This window comes from Phragmites australis, chromosome 1 (genome assembly GCF_958298935.1).
Source record: "Phragmites australis chromosome 1, lpPhrAust1.1, whole genome shotgun sequence".
NCBI classification, from domain to species: Eukaryota; Viridiplantae; Streptophyta; class Magnoliopsida; order Poales; family Poaceae; genus Phragmites; species Phragmites australis.
In genome coordinates, this window is record NC_084921.1 from 43,741,939 (window position 1) to 43,762,575 (window position 20,637).

The window sequence follows — 20,637 nt, forward strand, 5'->3', positions numbered from 1 at the left end:
TTATTTTTATTATAAATTTTAGCTATTAATAATTATATTTTATATAGACTCTTTATTTAGGTATTTGATTTTTTTCTAAGACTATATTTGATATGGATCCTTCTTTTTTCTATTCTAACCTAAATTTCAATTATTATTAATTTATTTTATTTATATATTTTTCTTCCTAAACCGTATGGAAATTGAACCGTTAATTTTCCATATCTTTTAATTAAGAATTTATCTATTTATTAATTGTATTTGACATCGACTCTTTGTTTAATCTAGACCGACAATATGTGGTCTAGATTATTTTCTTTTTTAATTAACATGGTAATTTTGTAGCCTTTAGAGCGAACGTTGTGGCTCATTTTTTTCCTTAAATATTAAGATAGTATATTACTACAGTTCAAGCTAGGCAAACCGACAAGATGTGGAGAGGGTACTCCCTTCATCTCAAAATATACAACATGTTAGGATTTGAAAAATCAAACTTCATAAATTTTGATAAACAATTAGTTAAATTATACGTATGTTTTAATATATAAAAGTTATATCAATAGATCTCTATTTTATAGATCTTTTAATATGATGCTGATTATGTAGAAATTAATATTATATTGTAAAATAAATTAATAGTTAAAGTATGTGTTTAAAGATTTTTAAAAATCCTAATACATCTTATATTTTAGGAGGGAGAGAGCAAGTAAGCACATAAAACCAGAGAATGGAATTGCGGTAGGAGGCAAGAAGTAACTGGCGAATGGGTGGGAAATCAATGTAGGCAGATCAGGGCTGCCGGGCGATGGCGATGGTGCTCACCACTACTCCGTACAGTGCTTATGGCCTAACCTAATAATCTTAGCTTTTGAGTAGGCTGAGGGGGAAGTTGGATTTGCGAGTGGAGACGTCAAGCGTGCACAAATCTTCGGAGAATAGTGGCAGATGTCAAGGTCATCTGGATGGGGCTAGCAGCTGAGACCTCGAATGAATGCTACCTCTCATCTTTCTTTGAAACCAAAGGAATGCTACTTCTCATCTTGTTTGTGGAAAATGTCACCGCTTACGTAAACGCTACGTGCAGTCCCGTCGGGTAGCCCATTCCCTTCTATGTGGCGTATCTTGTCGGCCACGGGAAATAAGAGTCAATAAAACCAATATAATACAAAGTAAAATGGGCTATATATCCTCAATGAATATACATAGACTTACATTAACATCAGTATCTAATAGTTAAGTTCCATTGCGTTAAAACGAAATATAAGTATTGGACATAATAATATAAATCACAAACTTAATATATGGAGATATGAATGTGTTAAAAAATATTGTCAAACGAATACATTAGAAGCGATGTTGTAATATGATTTTAGATGGAATAAAAAAAGATAACTTATTTTTTCATTTCTTTTTATTAGTAAAATAATTTCTATGTCTATAATGGGAAACAAGATAGATAGGCTAAAGGATGAAAACTAACACGTGTATATACACCATCAAGTTTCACGCGAAGTCCACACTGCGAGGTAATAGATCGTGCTCCTTGCTCGTCGGTATGTATGTTCTACAGGATGAACATCACATTGTCGGGGTAAGTCAATGCCGACCTATATTTTGCAGTTGGTAGACATCACCTGCTCATCCAAACACAGAAGTATCCAAGAGGAAGTGCTGCAAATGATTGCAACACACACACCCACTCCAACTAGGAACACACATGTACACCACGAGCAATGAGATCACGAAGAAAAATTAGGTCTGCAGCACAGCATCATGCATGAGGATAACAGGACTGCAAGAGGAGCCAAAATGTTGTAGGATTGTACTACCTTCGTCACATAGAACAAATTTATAATAAATTCTTTTATATATGATATATTTAGTATTCTCGATTTTTTCAATATTTAATTAATTGTACATAAGTTATCAATCCATTACACTTATTAAATTAAAACTCTAATTTTTAATAGCCTTTAATACAGATATTTTAGTAAAACATCATTTTGAAAACCTAAGACATTCGTTTAAGAATAAAATCAAATTTCTAAAATAATATCTATTTGAAAACGGAGGTACTACTACAACGGTGCCCTCTACCTCTCTTGGAACCTCTTGAGTCTTGACTATTGAGTTGTGGGCCAAGGTGCGCAATATGATAGGATAGTTAATTTCTTTTATAACTAGTAAGTGATCTATGTTCATAGCATGACTAGTCTCACTGTAATATTTTTTATTTTAGCTATTTTCTATAAGGTTGGTGTTATTTAGTTACAAAACACATAAAACTAGAAGACGAGATAAAAATTATATTAGTAGAAAGGAAGATTATTTATATTCTAAACTTGTACTTGAATTGTATACATGTATTAGTTCGATTCGTATATATTTTGATCAACTGCATAATTGTGCGTCAGTTGTAGACATCCCAACAAAAATTAGAATAGATTTGCCTTGACTTTGTGTTGTGACTTACCTGCTGCCTACCTAATACGACAATCTTGAGCTACACAGTGTTGCTTAGTATATTATCTTAGTAAATATTTTGAATTTTTTTCATTATTTTTTATTATGAATTTCAACTATTGATTAATTGTATTTTACATAGACTACTTATTTAGGTATTTAATTTTATAATAATTTGATTTTTTCTAAGACTATATTCCCTTCGATTGCAAATGTAGGTCGTTTTAGACTTGTGCACAAGTATTAAGAAAGTAGATTAAATGACCTTGTTACCCTTCATTTATTATGTATTGGAAAAGATAACTCATTTATTTGTGAGAGTGGTAACATTTATTAAACAAGGGCAAGACGGGAACAAAAGAGAAAAAAATACATAGAAGTTCGAGAATGACTTATATTTAGAGAATAGTTGAGAATGCTAAAACGACCTATATTTGCAACCAGAGAGAGTATTTGATATGGATCATTCTTTTTTTCTATGCTAACCTCAATTTCAAATATTATTAATTTCATGTTATTTGGACTCTTTATTTAGATGTTTCGCTTCCTACACCATATGAAAATCAAGATGCTAATTTTCTATATCTTTTAATTCTGAATTTACTTATTTATTAATCTATTTTATATGGACTCTCCGGTTTAATCTAGACTATTGGATGTCTGTAACAATGAGTGTTATAGATCTTTTTTCAGATTAATGTGGTACTTTCGTGACCTTGAAAGCGAATGTGGTGGTTTCTTTTTCCTTTCAAATATTAAGGTAATATACATTGTCAAATACTATAAAATCAATATATATTAAAAGTACTTTGAAATACAAATCTATTAAAATAAATTTTGTATACTTAACATGCATATAATTTGACTATTTGTTAATCAAAACTTATCAAATTTGTCTTTTTCGAATCAAAATACACCTTTACATTCTTGAATAAGGGAGTAAAAGGGTGCAGAGGAGATAAAAGGTGCCAAAACTTTTCAGTGGAAATTGGAATGCACGTCTAATTAACCAGGGAAAACAGCAGGGTCTAGTGGCCTACCAAGCAAAGGGGAAATGTGAGACGAGACACGAGAGGCCCATGAAAAGGATGTGTACATGCTTGGTCCTCGTGCACATGTGCGGTTTGGTTTGGTTCCCTTTTGTTGCCACTGTACCGGTTCTCGGATTATTTCCGTCTTCCGTCTCGAGGAAAGCTAAACAAGCTCGGTTCGTTCCATCACCGTGGGACACACACATGCAGTGGTTCAGCTATCACGAAGGCTGAACGCACGGCGCAAGCGAAGTGTGAAAAGGCTGCGTGTGCATTCAGTTTTCTGTAAAAACTTTGCAGAGATCTGCACCATTGAGTGACACCTTGCAACTACATGCAGCTTCCTTGATAAGGCCATCTCCACGGAACGAGTATCTGATGCTACAGTAGCCTATGCCTACTCCGAGCGCCCGCAAACACGCTACGTGATTTACTGTACGGTAAATTTTTTATGTAGTATGGACTGAGTTTGAAAATACATTTGGAGTAATAAAAAGTGTAAAATAAAGTAGTCGTTGAAGATAAAAAAATATAGAATATTGTAATAGTATTAGTTGAAGCTATAATAATATTATAGATAGTATATTTTTAAAATATATGCTGAAGATTATTTTAAACCGGGCAAACTACTAATGCTCTAACACTTAATTGCATCATTTAGCCAGATTGTAGATTGTAGACAAGTTTCTTTAGTTCCTTAGATTCTGTCACTAGTGCAGTGAAGTAACAACTCCTCCTGTAAACTGTACTGCTGGACACAAAATCTTAGGGTGTATTTGGTTGCCTGTATAATATCTCGTATAGTTGCATCGTATATCCTGGATGAGGTGAAACAGGTTGGGGGGAGTTGTATTTGAGAAAAGAAGAGTGTTTGTTTGGTTGTATCTGTAGATGCAGGTTGAATTTGGATTTGTGTTTGGTAGGTTGAATCTGAGACTGCATAAGAAGATTCACTTTCGCTAACAAGTGGACCCAGCCGAGCGGATGTTGCATCCCGCGAGCCAGGATCGGAGTGAAACCCGATTCGCTCGTCTCCGCGCATGCAACATTATATTTGCACAAGCAGGTGTAAGACTGCATCGGTCAACAGAGCATCCAAACGCACATCTCCATCAGTTTGTACGCATGAGCGGATGCATGCATGTGCTGATCCACCCATCCAAACCCTCCCTTAACTGACCAATGTGACTATGGGAGCATTATTGATTTTGAAACCTTCAGCATCGTCTTAGGACTGTACATAAGCACATCACTGAGCATTGGCTCCAAGTGGTCACAGTATTTGGTTCGTTCGCTAAAGTTTGCCACGTTTTGTACAGTCAAACGCAAGTGAGCCCAATTGGTGCCAACAGTAGTCAAATTGTCAAAGACCTGGTGCAAATTGAGCTAATCCGGGTTACGTCCTACTATTAGTTCTGCTACTGCTGCTGCTACGGTACTACTCTACCTCCTACAGAAGGCACTAGCTCGGCCTAATCATTGGGCCGTAACATAAAAGATCAGATGGTTCGAGCAATTTCACGGTTAGCTCTTATTTTGCCATCTGATTTAAATGATAGAAAAAACTATAATTTTAATAATTTAGCTCACACACTCTTTAAAATAAATGTGTTTTCACATAGTCGAGTTTTTTTATCCTCCTCTCCGCCCGCATCCGCTGGAGAGAAGGTTGGGAGAGAGGGGAAAATAGTGGTGGTGAGCCTACTGAGGGTCAGGTACCAGCTAAGTCGCTAGCGTTTGGTTAAGCCATGGTATGAGCTTTTTGTTCGCCCTCTCTACTCCAGCTCGAAACGGAATTGGAGTTACCACCGTAAAGTTAGCTGATGTGTGCATTATTGAAGCTGCCCTAAAACTATAAATAAGGTTAGATATCGAACTAGCTCAGCTCGTTATGGCTTGGCTCGCTCCAGCTTGTTAACATAATAGGTTGGCTCGACTCATTAAGGAAACGAGCTAAATATCCAGCTCGGCTCGACTCGTTAATAGCTCGAGCCAGTTCGTTTAGCTCGCGAGCTAGATCCTAGCAGCGCCACAACCGCTGGTTCTTGCTGCTGGTCCTTCTGGAGCCCGGCTGGTGTGACTATGGCCAGGAGGCTACCGATGATCTTGGTGGCCATCTGCAGCACTAGGAAGAGTGCCTAAAGCAGGAAGGTGCTGATTTTTTCCACCACTGCCGAGCAGTTCTCAACGATTTGCAAAAGCAACAAGAAGTAAGAATAATCAAAACCCAATCAAAACAGCTCAAGCTTCAAGCATCAAGAATCAAAATTGAAGCTAGTTCTCAAGAACCAGAACCAATTGAAAGCCAGCTTCCAATTCTTGTGTGCTTGGGGGAGCCAGCCCGCTCATGTCGAGGAGGAGAAGGAAGAGGCAGACGGGCGCCGTGAGCTCGGACCGCAGGAGAAGGAAGAGGTGAATCCACTTGAGGCATAGCTGGCCGGAGGGCCTGGCCGAAGCATGGGCAGCAACGAGAGCCATGGTGCGGCGGTGCTTGGCTCCTGTGGAGAGCCATGCTGGCGACAGGCTAAGGATGAACTAGCGAGTACAATTTTGAGAAGGGTACTAGGAAGCTCTTTGTGCTCTTGGTTGGTTGGGAGACGTAGTGATGCAGCGGATCGACGTGCGACTAGATCAGGCTACTCGGAGGTGGCGAAGATGACGGGTGAGAACTCGATTTGACCGGGGAAGATGAGATTTCTCACGGGAATCGACGGGGAAGACCCTGGGCAAACTTCCTCCGCTCTTATTGGGCTTTAGCTAAGGCGGATTTGGGCTTGGCAACCCCGGATTTTATGGTGGTGCACTGTAGAGTGAGGAGCTCGTGCTCTGTGTTCAGCTGAGATTGAAACCAGAGAGATGGAGCAGACAATGTGTGAGAGGATAAGGATTTGACTTGATCTATCCAGAGCAGAGGAGAGGGACACTGGTTGAAGACGTGACTCGGCTCGTTAAACTAAATGGGCTAAAAAACTAACTCAACTCGTTAGAATTTACAACCGAATTAAGCCAAATCGAACCCAGCCAGTTACGAGGTCCAGCCTTAGCTACAAAGGCTGTTGCACATGAATCTCGAACGGAATGGTTAAAGAAAAAAGCACTGTCACTGGCTACTCTGCATTGTTCGAATTAAAGTAGTAAGATTCGTTGGCCTCGGAACGGGAGCTAGCAGTAGAAGGAAACAGTTCTGCAGATCAGTACGGTACGGTGGCGTTTGTTAATCCTACTCCTTGCTAAAGCGAAATGCTAATCACAGTCGCACAGAGGACAAGAGAAACGGATTTGCTCATCCTCTAATGATAGACTCTGCCCCCATCCCGTGCCTCCAAAAATACTGCCACCGCGGGCAGCCAAAGCCCGCCACTTCCCCTCGGCATCCATCCTTTCTCGTGCGCAGCGCACCGATAATTTTTACTCCTCTCATTGACATCTCTCGTGCGCCGTACCTCTCCACTAGCTATGGTTGCTAGTAAGCCCGCCGCGCCGTAGCCTTTTACGAAGCAAAGGCAGGCGTTCGGGGGCACGCCACGGCGCGCGTACCCTCTCTGACGGCCCTGGTCCAGAGCTGCGCCTGCGCCCGGCGACCGAGCAAGGGTGGCTAGTCCTTCCGGCCGTAGTTGGTCGTAGCAGTACACGCTACGTGTGGGCCAAGTGTAGATATGGAGTCTGTATAGGTTATATCTAACTGTTCGGGTTTTAAATTCTATTTATAAGTTTGGTGGGTTAGGTATCCAATTTAGAGCAAGTGCTCATACGGGTTTGAATTTTTTCCCATGAGTGACCTATGCGCACTCGAAATAGTACATATTATCTACTTCTAGTTCAGATCTAAATCTTGTTTTAACCCAGAACAACAGTATCCCACCCAGTCGAGGCACTCAACCTAGCACGACTGAGCGACACTGCCATAGGGAAACAGGCCGACCGGCCGGATCCCATGCACATGCGCTGCCGCCGCCCGCCCACCCTCTCCATGTCGCTGCGACCCCTCCACGCCTGACGTTGTCATCCCCTCCGCCACTCCACGCCCGGCGAGCAACATTATCGTCCACCCTCTCCACGAAGGAGTCACCCTTTCCACGTCATCGATAATTAATTCATCTGAGCTTTAAATCAAGTGAAATAATTTTTTTTCTTTGTAACATGATCTACATGATAAAAATATTTATAATCATAGAAAAGTTGAATATTTTTCTGTGATAAATTGTATTTTCTAAATCTAGTTAAATGCATAATTAATTATTTGCTAATCCAAAAATTATGAAACAATTTTTTTATCTTATTACATGATCCTATTTCTTTTAAAAATACATAAAATCATAAAATAGTTATTATAACATGCATGATTATGTAAATGTATTGCAAATAGATTAATTCATAACTAACCCATCACACCTCCAAAATTAGTGAAATCACTTTTATTAGTTTACCTATACTATATTTATGTAGAAAAAAATAATGGTACATATGAAAATGTTAATTAAAATGTTGTTTCTTAACAGGTTCACTTTGTACTTGTGAACTGTGTAAAAATCATATAGAAATTAATAAAACTCTAAATGAAGTGAAACTAATTTTATAATCCTCTTAAGTACACCCTAAACACAAAAAATATGTGTTTTTTTAAATATTTTTCTTAACGTGAACCTTACTAAATGAGCTGCACGCTTTTTAAAGCACACCTTTTCTTTGTCCCCAAACTTCCTATCTATGAAATATGATGCAAATAACATTATTTTTAAAAAAAATCACATAAGGTTCTAGAATTTTCTCTAGTGTTTTTATATTTTTATGATTTTTGATTTCAAATTTGAAAACCGGTTGAATCATAATTTAGTGCGGACTGAATTGAGCGGTTTTCGCGAATATCAACCGGTTTTCGATGAAATTTTGAACCCTAAGCAGGAGACGTCAGATGGCTATGCACTTGAGATATTTTTTATTTTGAAAATATTTTTTTGTAAAAGTAGGCATCCGTTTGAAAAAATTATAAAAATAGACTATTATCGTCTATTAGAAGGTGTCGCCCTTATAACGTGCAACACCTTTACAAAATAAGAGGGCAACTATTTATCACTTGACTGAAATCAAAGGGGGCTTTCAGTCGGCACACCAGGGCCATCCATTCTCCATCCGATGTCCTTGTGCGATTCTTCTTCCTCTGGTCGCTCTCTTCTCTAACGTGACAGCTTCCGATCTGAGCATATCACAATGCTCCCACCCTCCAGCGTCCATCCCCATCGGTGTCCCTGTCATTGGGTTCGACACTGCCGCCTTCGCCGCGCTAACCCATCGGCACGTGACGCTCCCGCCCTAGCATCGTCCACCGGTGGTCTTCCTGCCATCCACGGCTGATGGCTCCCGCCGTCTCATCTGCCAGCACCGCCTATCTTGCCTGCCTCCCTCAAGGTTCCTTCTAAGTTCAGAATGCATGGAACCCCACCAGAAAACCTGAAACCCTAAAGCCCACCGTCGCTTACTCACCGATGCTGGCGTGTTCACACGGTCGACTGAGACCTTGCTCCATTTCAATCGATTGTTACAGAGTAAACATGAAAAAAAAAATAAAGATACCATCCTTCCAACAGACGACAACTTAAAAAATAAAAAAACACTACATCCTATTGCTCTTAAAATTCAAAACGCTATCAAAATAGTCATGAAAAATACACTATCTTAATATTTGAGTGAAAAATGAGCCTCTACATTCGTTCTCAAGATCACAAAATTACCATATTAATAAAAAAAAATCTATACCACTCATCGATATAAACATCTAATGGTTTAGATTAAACCAATAAGTCCATACAAATAGACAAAAAGAGAAAGACTCAAACAAGTACTATTAGTAAATATTATATCGTTTTATATCTCTTCGGTCTTCAACTACCATGACTTAGACAAGTAATTCAATAGTAATACAATAACTTACGACATCATCAAATAGTAAACTATCATGTTCTAATACGTTCCGACATCTGTCACAATATCCCTATCGAATTAACATGTATCCTGTGCAGACATGTTAATAGTCACAAGCAATAAATATCTCCAACTCTTGAACCTCAGCCGGACTTCAGATTGGTTTTCGCCAAAACATTGGTTGCAGGTGTACGGCCTCTCTTCCACTTCAGATTGATTTTCGCCCCTGGTCTCTCGGAGCCGTTGGATATCGGATTTGCAACCCACGTGAATGGTTGCACGGTAGCGAGACCCTTTCCGCCTGGCTTTCTCGCACGCTTGACCGCGCGCGTTGCCATCCCCCTTGACGATGCGTTGCGCCGAGCTCCGGTGCGCAGCGACATCGCCCAAGAAGGCCGACTCTAACGGCAGAGCTTTGTAGGTGGTGGGTAGGCCTTTGACGACGCGGGCAGCTCTACGCCAACGCGTGGTAGAGCTAGCTCTTCGCGTTTCTCCAGCACATCGATGACTCCATCGGCCGCGGCATTGAGAAGCTGATCGCGGAGGGGGCGGTGGAGCTGGTGGTGCCAGGGGTGCTGCCCATCGTGTCCCGCTGTACCTGTCCACCTGTCGCAAGCGGCCCGGAGTTGTACGGCTGTCGGAGCGGGTGCTCAGCGCCGCGCTGCAGCGCAAGATCGCCGAGCTCTGGGCCAAGCACCCATGCGTACGCATCATGTACGCCGACTACTACACGCTGGCCATCCAGTTCGTCCTCCTCGCCGGGAAGAGGCGGTCGTGTAGAAGAATTTCCTCGGCTTTATACGGTTTCGCGATGAGATGTGAGTCAAAGACTTCGAAGTTTGAACCCTTCCTGACGCCTGCGAATTGGAAATGTGAGGTTGAATAAGTAGTTGGTGCGTATTTCTGCGTTGATCATGATCAAATATTCATTCTGAATATTCAGGAAACGTTACGATTCATATTCGTCATCGAATTTCAATAAACTATATTATCATGCCAGAGTCGTCAGCTATGCTATACATTATAAAATTTCAATGTTTAGTACAAGACATATACCGTAATGCCCCATGTGTGGAATATTAGTTAGTATTCATGTCGTCACACGGAAGGAGAGGCAAAGAGTAAGTATGACACAAGCTGTGATCCTGGCAAGCCGTTTGGAATCAAACAAAGGATTAAATTAAACAACTCATAGTAGGTCTCCTCCGTTAATCTTTCTTAAAAAATCTCCTCCGTTAACATCTTATAAATTTTTGATTGAAATTCAATTGCATTCCATTAGACCGATAGGCCAGACAATCTTATATTTACAAACAGGCACTTGATGAAGAAGCTGGCAGTTGTGGTTTGTATGCTACTTCCCCAATTCTCTGCAAAATTTGATAAGAACCAAAATACCGAAATGACAGCTTGTGATTAACTCTGGCTGCCACTGAGGTTTGTACATATGGTTGAAATTTCAGATATACCGAATCTCCAGGTTCAAACTGTCTGTCGGTCAGACATTTTCTTGTCCGCTTGGTGTTTCATCCGGTGTTGAGTCCATGTCAAATGTTGGTGCAACAAATTGACCATCACTGCTCTTTCATTCGTCCATTCCTGCAGGTCTGAAATCTTACAAGCATCTATTCTGTCAGTGCCCATATGGCTAGGTTCATGACCAATAACACCTTGGTTTTACCCATAGATCACACATGCAGGGACAGATACACAGGGGGACCAAGACGCTCGAGCGCTACTGGTTGGAACACTATCTATTATATTATTATTTGAGTGTTAAAAGAAATCACCATATTCACATTTAAGATTATGAAATTACCACGTTAATAGAAAAAAGTTATAGATCGCTCATTATTATGAACATCTAACGGTTTATTAAATAAAAAAGCCCATATCAAAATCAGAAACTAAAGAGTCTGTATTTTACCAAATATGATCAATATATAGCTAAACTAAAAATTAAAAATTATGAAAAAATACAGATCAATTTCCCTACCGTTTGGAAAGCAAAATATCTAATAAAGATTCCAAATAAAATGAAATTAATAATACTTGAAATTGATGTTAGAATATAAAAAAGAAGAGTCCATATTAGATATAGTCTTAGAAAAAAATCAAATTATTATAAAATCAAATACCTAAATAAAGAGTCCATATAAATTATAATTAATCAATAGCTAAAATTCATAATAAAAAAATAAAAAAAGATTTTTGGCAGTTGATCAAAACATATACGAATCAAACCAATACATATATAAGATTCGGATACAAGTTTGGATCATAAATAATTTTCTATTCTACTAACATAATTTTTATCTCTTATTCAAATTTTATGTGTTTTGTAACTAAATGACACTATCTCATAAAAACTTGAAATACTAATTTTTAATCAAATGCTATCGTGATAAAATATTATAGCGATGCTAGTCACGTTATTAACGTGTGCCACCTTGCTAGTTCTGAAAAAATATGTTGTAGAAGATACTATGATATAGCTCTAAAAAATTTGAGACAAAAAATATGATTTTTATAATGAGAAATGAAAAAGATAAATTTCATTGTACACCGTCTGTCAGACTATGTACAATTAAATTTATCTCTTTTTTTCTCACTATAAAAATCATATATTTTTTGTTTGCTTTTTTGAGATATAGATTATACTATCCTCTAAATATATTTTTTCATAATTTTTATAACTATTTCGATAATGTTTTGAATTTTGAGAGCAATGAAACGTAACATTTTTTTAATTTTTTTAACCTGTCGCATGTTGGAAGGGTGGCATCTTTATTTTTTTAAGGTGCCGTTCTTCCGATGGGTGACATATTGTCTAATTTTGCAATTTTTTCAAACGGACATTTAGTTTTGCAATTTTTTGATTTTCGAAATAAATAAATATATATATATATATAAATATATATATATATATAAAGACTCATGCATTTGATGAGATCCAGCAAATAAAGGAGAATGCATCACTGATATCATATACGGGTGCTGGTGATGAAAGATTAGCAACATGGAACACCGAACACACCTATGCATAAGGCATGTGTTCCCTTTCGACGCTTAGAATACAATCTCAGAGCAGCTGTTGGAAATTTGGACCCTTTCGTGTGACAAGACAACTTCTATTTCACCGAAGAACAACCCTTATGTTTTGACTTTTTGCATATGTTAACAGTGACGACGAATAATAGATATTTTTATGATAAGAGACTATGATCCAACTACTCGATACAACGATCTATTAGATCGCGTCCTTAGACACCGCGATGCAATCATATCCCACCTAAACTGGATATGTATATTTCTAGGTTTTCACAATTTTGGCTTGTACATTTATAATGATATCATGAGTGCTTTAGGCTATCCCCATAATATATATTTATCATATCCGAGCACTCTTGTATTTCTCATAATTTTTAGACATATTTTTATCTTGAGATCATTGGATGAAAGAAAATTACCCGTAGTACCTCAATGCGTCCTGTAACCGAAAATATTTATCTCCAAAGAAAGAAAGAAAGTCTCTAGATGATATACGACAACCTTATATATATACGGAGTCAAATAGCCATACGGAGGACACTCCCAAATGAAGACACAAGTCATTAGACACCCAAACGGAGACATAGTTATTAGAAGCCTAAACAAATCAATACAAGCAATAGAAAGTCATTAGAATTCAACAAAACCTAAGGAGAAAGTCGTCGATTAACTTTAGATCCATCTAAACTAGTTACAATCCCTTTATAACAAGCTCAAATTAATACAAGATAAATATAATATATGATTATTATCCCCAGGGAGTCTCGAACATATTAAAAAATCCCTATATATTTCTCGTATAATTCGTCTACTCAAAGCAATCTCTAATTCTTCAACAAATTCATTAGATCGGTGATTCACGAATCGTAACACCTAGTGAGAAGATATCCTCTATTTCTTTGAAGAACACCCCTTATGTTTTGACTTACACAACGAGATATATCTCAAGTTTGAAAAAAAATCCAATTTTAATCTCTCAACTTTTACCTTGGTTTTAAAACAGTCCCTCAACTACAATACCGGATGCATTTGGTCCCCTATCTTTGAAAACCGGTCAAGAGATGTCCCTATACGGGTTTGACACTGGTTTTTGACCCAAACAAGTGTCTCACTCAGCAGTCCAGCACTCTGCTGGCACTACATCCCACTTGTCATAGAGAGTTAGAGAGGAAAAGAGAATAAGAGAGATATGAGTTGGAGCCGCCCCCATCTAGCCTTGGTCATCTCAAATCTTTGGCGATTTGATTTTTTGTTACGGTCATCCGGTAAAGTGATAAATTTGTTATCTGACACACTGTCATAAATTCAAGGGGACTCATTTTGTCATCCTTAACGAGAAATTACCACTATGATAAAATGATAAAAAGTTTAATATTTTCAAATCTCTTGAAGGAGGTCGAGAGCATCAGGGATGCAACCGGCAGCGATGAGGCCCTGGGTTACGGTGGAGGCCGTGGAGCTGGTCATCGTAGTTGATCAATTCCCCCTAGCCCCTTACCTTCCACGACTACCAGATTTAGAGGAGATGGATGATGAATCGGGGGTGTATAGGGAAGGAGAGCAGCGTGTGTATTCTTGTGATGAAGAACGTGGCTCGATACAAATCCAGGTTTCGTCCTTCTCCCTTTGATGCCCTCTCATTCTCATCCTCCCTGATCCAATCTAACTATCGTGGAGTGTGTACTTTTTTTTTTTGCAGAATCGGGCAGGAGTTCTGCCGTTTCATATTAAGAGAGGAGGAGAAAAGTTTTTTTTAGCTTATAGCATGGCCGTCCAACCTTCGTGGATAGCTCAGTAGCTATCATTTGCTCCCAAACAACACCTAAAAAAAGAAAGAAAAAAACACATAACTATGGAAGGGAGAGGACATTTATCCTCTTATTTACATCTTCCAAAATGATATCAGCAAACTCGCCCATTTGTCTTGACAAATTTTGAAATATGCGGCGATTAGGTTACTTCCAAATGTTCCACATGGTGTAGATCAAAAGCCGTTTAGCTCACGATGTCTTTCTTTGGGCATTGTCGTTGCCCTTTTGCCACCATTCTGCTAGGTCAATGAGATCCTGAGGTGCCATATATTGTTGTGGGTCGATGTGGAAAGCGATAGCACTTTTGCCCTCACAGTGGAGGCAAAAGGGCATGTTAGACATGGATGTAGTGTAGTCTCTGGCTGATTTTGCAAAGGGAGCATTGGGGCTGCTGCGGCCAGCCACGGTTGGCAAGATTGTCTGCCGTGAGGACTTTTTTCAAGAGAAGAGTCAAGACGAAGAACTTGCATTTATTCTCTGCTTGTGCTTTCCAGACTAGATTTGGATCAAATGGTGCAAAGGAGACCCTGAATTGGGCCAAATAAGCCGACCTGGCCGAGTATTCGCCATTTGCAGTCATAACATTTAGCCATCTGTCATGCCAGAATCTGGCCTTGTTCCTGTCCCTGATCAAAATGGTGGTGGAGGCCTCGAATAGGCTTCAATCTGTGGCGTGGCAAGGTAATGGTCCCAGCCCACGATTTAGAAGCATCAATCCAGTCATACCAAAGCCAACGGAGGCATAGGGCCCGACTGAAAATTTTGAAGGTCTATGATTCCCAAACCGCCCAATTTTTGTGGACAACATACACTTTTTCAGTTAACTAAGAAATGTCCGCCGTTCAAGTTTTCCGTGCCCTTCCAAAGAAAAGATCTTATGAGCTTATCAATTTTCTTGTGAGCCCATTTGGCAAGTGGGAAGACAGTGAGCATTGAATTGATAAGTGTTAAATGCTCCGCTTTTGAAGGCAGCCGTCCAAGCCAAGATTGCAACCTTGCACCCAACTTGTCGCTGAGGGGATAGATATGTGCTTTGGAGAACTTGCGTGTGTGCAATTGGACACCAAGATAGCGGCATTGGAAATGTGTGATCTCGCCTGGGAAGAGTTGGGAGATCTGATCTAGGACGGGTTGTTCACATCTTATTGGATGAATGTAGCTCTTTTGAAGGTTTGTCGCCAATTCGGTTGCCTGGACAAAAGTGTCTAAGATAAGGCGTAGTGCCTGAAGCTTGCCAAGGTTCGGATTGATGAAAATGGCCGTGTCGTCTTGACTGTGCAGGCATCTATGGGGGCCAAAATCTGCCGTTGTGTGGCCAACTCAATGATGCGATGTAGTGGGTCGATGGCCAGAATGAATAAAATAGAAGATAAGGGGTGGCCCTGACGAACCCCACGGGCCACGTCCATGGTAGAACCGACCTCCAGGCCGTTGAGCAGAACATGGGAGGAAGCTGGAGTGTGTATTTGATCCATCCAGACTTGACTTAATCCTTTGTTGGTTAGTACTACCACCTAGCTTGCTTGCTTGGACAGATTGATTGCTTTGTTCCGCAGTTGCTTCCTCTTTCTTTGCTGTGGGCCTTGTACTTGCTCACGATGATCTTCACGAAAGCCGTCTTGAGCTTCAGCGCGGCATCGGCAGGGGCGACGCGTTGGCCGCCGGCGAGCATGAGCTGCACCGCCTGCTCGGCGAGCGCGTGGAGGCCCTCTGCGGCTATCGTGCCCATACCATCCGCTCCACCTCCGAGGGCGACGGCGAGTTGAACGCGCTTGCTGCGATGAGGCTGAGCGCAAGGGACACACCGGCTGTGGAGCCGGAGAGAGTAGAGATCGCTGTGTGCGCCAAACGCTGGGCACGCGCGCGTCCGTTCTCCTCAGCTCCTCACTGAAGTCTAATCAGCATTCACCAGATCAAGGCGGCCGCGTATTATTTTACTGTTTACCTCTAGTCGCGTCAGATGCTACTTTTGAAACAAACAAACATTCATGCAGACCACCACAATCATTCTAAATGCTACCGCTAAATCTGTGAAGGCTTCTACTTTCTTGTGCAAGGAGTCCAGAGAGGTATTCATAGCGGTACAAAAACAACACAAGTCTCTGTGCTAACAATCATGTCTTTTTCATGCTGAAATGGATGAACAATACGACCATACGTGATGGTAACGAGGACGTACGGCTCCATCGATCTCTCAGCAACGGACAACTAGCTAAACCAACACATTCATAAGCTCTATCCCTTTGTAACACACATGCAGAACTCTTGCCAAGCCATCAATGGTCCTGTCTTGCGTCCAGGAAATCATATTTAAGAATCAGCCACAGTTTCTTTCTGAAGCAACCAAATAAGCTTGTCCTCGAATCAAATTGCCAGATCATTTGAAGAATATGCGATGTTAAATTGCTGGACAGGCATTGAAGGCGAGAGTTGCTTTTCCATTCCAGATATGGCAGTAGTAGCAAACTAGGTATCCCCACTATCTCAAGTTGCAGCACTGAGAAAAGCAAAAAGAAACACATTATGAGCATCAGGAAAATGATATCGATCTGTACTTCATACCATAGCTGCATTGTAAATCTAATCAGAAGCATTCAAAAGAAGCATGAACATTATGCAAGCAAAATAAATGAACAACCACATGGACTTTTTTTTTTGAAACGTAACGGGCAGGAGAGCTGCCTGTTATATATTAAAATGGAGGAAGAGCCCAACGGGCTAAAAGTATAAGGCGCAGCCGGGGCAACACCCGAGGCCAAAAACAACCACCAAAATAAAGTCAAAAAAGCCTAATCTCGCGTCAGAAAGCACCCTAAATGGTGCGCAAATCTCGGCCTTGTCGAAAATCACATGGACTTGAAACTCTGAAGAACATATCTAGTAGCAAAATTATAATATCATGAAGTATATTTGACGAAAAGCCTAATAGTATATTTTCATATAGCCAGTCTATATAGTTTATACATACTGATGGTCAAACTTTCAAAAGTACGACGGCACAGATTATAGGATGTGAAATAAAATCAAATAGAGTACATTCTTACCAGTTCATTTTGCTGTTGCCTGCTTTGAACAGCAGGCATGAAAAATACCAAATGCAAGACCTGATCTATACATATTCAAGGTCTCCAGAAGCTGCATCGTCCAGTACATTCCTGTCCAGGCCTGTGCTTCCTGCTTCTTCCAGTTCATTGTCAATGTGTATACTTTCTGCCTCTTCCAGTTCATCTTCGTCAGGGTCTCCTTTTGTCGCCTCTTCAGTTTTATTGCCCGGGTAAACCCTCATTCTGATGCGCTTGCCTTTGATGTATCGATATTCCCATTTTGGTGGTGGATATTTCTTCTTTAACTTTTCGTATTTGTCCATCATCCCTAACTTCTGAAATACATCACTTAGCATCCTGATAATTGAACCCTCAGGTCTAACACCCAGCTCTTCCATATCAGCAAAAACCTGGAGAATTTATGTGGCAGACACCATACAAGCATTAAAAGAGTTAGAAAAGAACCTCTGCGATAACTAGGTGTCTTCTACTGATTTTTCTCTTGAGCATAGCTTTTCTACCAAATATTGAGTTAATCAAATCCAGTGTGATGCCGATCTGGCGATCCCACGTTTTAGTTAAAACAGTGTACAAAGTGATGAGCCTTATGTTATTTTCTTAAGTAATACAAATGATTCTGTTTGGGCTGTACCAGCTTTACCCTTCACAAACAAGTTGAAATCCTGGTAATCTGACACCGTCAGTTGCAGTAAGTTTCTACCCCATAAAAAAATGGTTACAAAAGTTTCTGTGCTAACGGACCAAGGTCACCAAACCCATCTGTTTCACAACTACATCTGCAACACATTGTTGTAGAAGGATTCGCTTCACTCTTCTGTCTGATTGCTAAGATCCTAGATTAGTACACCATGTAGAAGCTATTGCAATGTCCGAAGTACACCATCAAGGTTCCTGTGAGAAGCCTAATAAGTATCTATCCCCGCTTTGGCAGCTTAAGTTTCTAGTTGTTTTAAGCTAAAACAAGGTCCAAATTACTGACACAGATTGACCTAAGAAAACGATTGCATCAAATTTCCAAAAAGATAAGTCTTGGCAGTTTTGCCTTAAATCTTTTAAATAACTGATCTGCGCATTTCAACACTCCTTGCAATCAAACCTAACAAGTTTCCATCAGGCAATAAGTCATGTAATGCTTGCATTCCTGATTATACGCTGAGTTATTCAGTAAAGATATTATTTTGCACTGAAGTCTTGTGGTGGGTAACAGAAATCAGAATATTTCTGACATGATACAAAACACAAAAGCTTCCATCGTGGAGCCACATGAAGGTTAACTACAGAAAGAGTTTACCCAAGAATGCGCTTTTAACATTATGGCTGATTACATATATCACAAGCTGGATCTGGATTCTGAGAAAACTACCGATTGATGTTCAAACCTCTACACTGATTGGTTGGAAGAAAAGTAACAGCAAAGAACAATAAGAAAAGCAAACTAACTTTGACATCATACTGTCTTTGATATATCACTATTAGCAGACTATTTTCAGAAGTAAAATGACGCTCTTCAAGGCATGTAGGGACAAATGATATCAAATCCACATTTGAAAGCTGGTTAGTAAAATCAGAAATAGAAGATATGATTTTCCTACCTCAAACATCTTATCATATGATCCCAAATTGTAATACAAAGAGATCATTCTCATGAAGAAAGTACGAGGCAAACCCTCCATATATCGTGAGAATATCTTTCCAAATAACTCTTCTGCTTCCTCAACTCGTCCATCCTCAATTAAAGCATTCAACAAAGTGTAATAGCTTCCCATTGTCTTCCCTTGACCTTTGTTGAACATCCACTTAATAACCTAAATTACAGGAATGTAGTTATTGTCTTGATACAGAAAGGCTTTCTCATTAAAAGGGAGCAGCTAACTCTAGTTACTGTCTTCATACAAGAAAAAAGGTTTATATTAAAAGGGAGCAGCTAGTTCTATCCTTTTAGAACTAGAAGCAGCTAACTCTTGATATTCAATGATTGAGTTGCCCAAGGACGAGGCTACTAGTAATATTCTCCAAGGAAGGGGAATTAAGTTTATATTTACAATACATAATGAAAATTTCACCAGAAATCCATGAAGATTGACAGCAACACATAAAGAAAAAAATTATACAAAACAGTTCATATGAAAACTAGAAACTTCCATTTAATACCTGAATTATTCGTTTCCATTCCCTTCCATCTTCAAGTGTCTTCAGTGCCTTCTTTACTACTATCAATGGAAACTCCAGTTCCCATGCAACAAATGAGTCAAGCGCGCCATAAACTTCCTCCTTTACATTCGACAAATCTTTGATCTGCATGAGATGATAAAAGACTGATAGTTTCAGACACTCATGGCAATAGCGTGTCAGGTAGATGCAAAAGTGTAACTGCAACAGGCATCCCACAACAGCATGCAATCTTTTGGTGCCTTCCTCAACATTAAGGAACTGCAATTTGCTCAAAGCATTTTAACGAAATCATACAGATTTAGAAATTAGAATGGCCACAAGCACTAAAATCTGACATGTTGCTAAAGAAAGCTGGACTAGTCTTCGGGCAGGTGGCGATGTAATCAGTTAAGCTAGCATCTCAACAGGAAAATGCACAGGGCTATATATACTGAACTAACAGTTACAACAGAGAAATGTCAAAGAACCTCACACATTGGACAAGCTTCTGCGACTTCGAAATAGTCCCTATTTTCTTACTAGTTCTCCACACACGGGGATATCTCGGTCTGGGACCCCTGGCGCCACAAACCTGTGGCACGGTTGGAACAGATAAGGATCAGGATAAGCAACACACGTAGTAGTGCAACCACCAGATGCAAGCTATACAGCGAAATTAAGCTCACCACTAAAGAATTGAACTTTAGAGGACGTCCAACAGGAGCCCCTTCCCGTCCTAAAGTAAATGCAGGCGACCAGTAGTTTCTCAAGCAAAACATTCTAGTCTGTATCGGCAAACAGATACCAGTAAGAAGACCAGCTACGTACACTGCTGATTCATCGAAGAGAATCAAAAGAGAAAGAAAAAAAGGGAGAAGTGAACTAGAGGGAGTTGTATCTAACAAGTTCAGAATTGAAACAAGATAACAAGAATCTAGCTATCCCACTTCCTCTCGTCATCTCTCCCCGCTCGATTACCTGAGTAATCAGAAGAGCAGACGCGATGCTGACTGGCAGTAGGAGGAGAAGAAGGGAAAGAAAGGGCAGACGCCGCCGTCGCTCGTCGGAGTCGGGAGGGGAGCGAGCTGACCAACTGCAGCCTGCAATCCTCCGGATTTATCTCCCAGATTTTTTTTCTCTCTTTGGGGGAAAACCACCCAGCTACCG

General features: G+C 39.9%; 1 protein-coding gene and 1 long non-coding RNA gene across 2 annotated transcripts; one reads left to right on the forward strand and one right to left on the reverse strand.

The window, feature by feature from the left end:
- Positions 1–15,172: 15,172 nt before the first annotated feature.
- Positions 15,173–16,534, forward strand: LOC133921147 (uncharacterized). The gene is made up of 2 exons (XR_009910218.1): positions 15,173–15,424; positions 15,536–16,534. It is a non-coding gene; the product is annotated as an uncharacterized LOC133921147 (long non-coding RNA).
- Positions 16,282–20,594, reverse strand: LOC133921130 (pentatricopeptide repeat-containing protein At4g21190-like). The gene is made up of 7 exons (XM_062365891.1): positions 20,449–20,594; positions 20,157–20,255; positions 19,964–20,062; positions 19,471–19,614; positions 18,912–19,124; positions 17,299–17,708; positions 16,282–16,751 (listed from the first exon to the last, which is right to left on the reverse strand). Exons 2-6 carry the CDS (start codon positions 20,247–20,249, stop codon positions 17,364–17,366), a joined length of 894 nt encoding a protein of 297 aa, XP_062221875.1. The 5' UTR covers positions 20,250–20,255; positions 20,449–20,594; the 3' UTR covers positions 16,282–16,751; positions 17,299–17,363.
- Between the last annotated feature and the right edge of the window lie 43 nt (positions 20,595–20,637).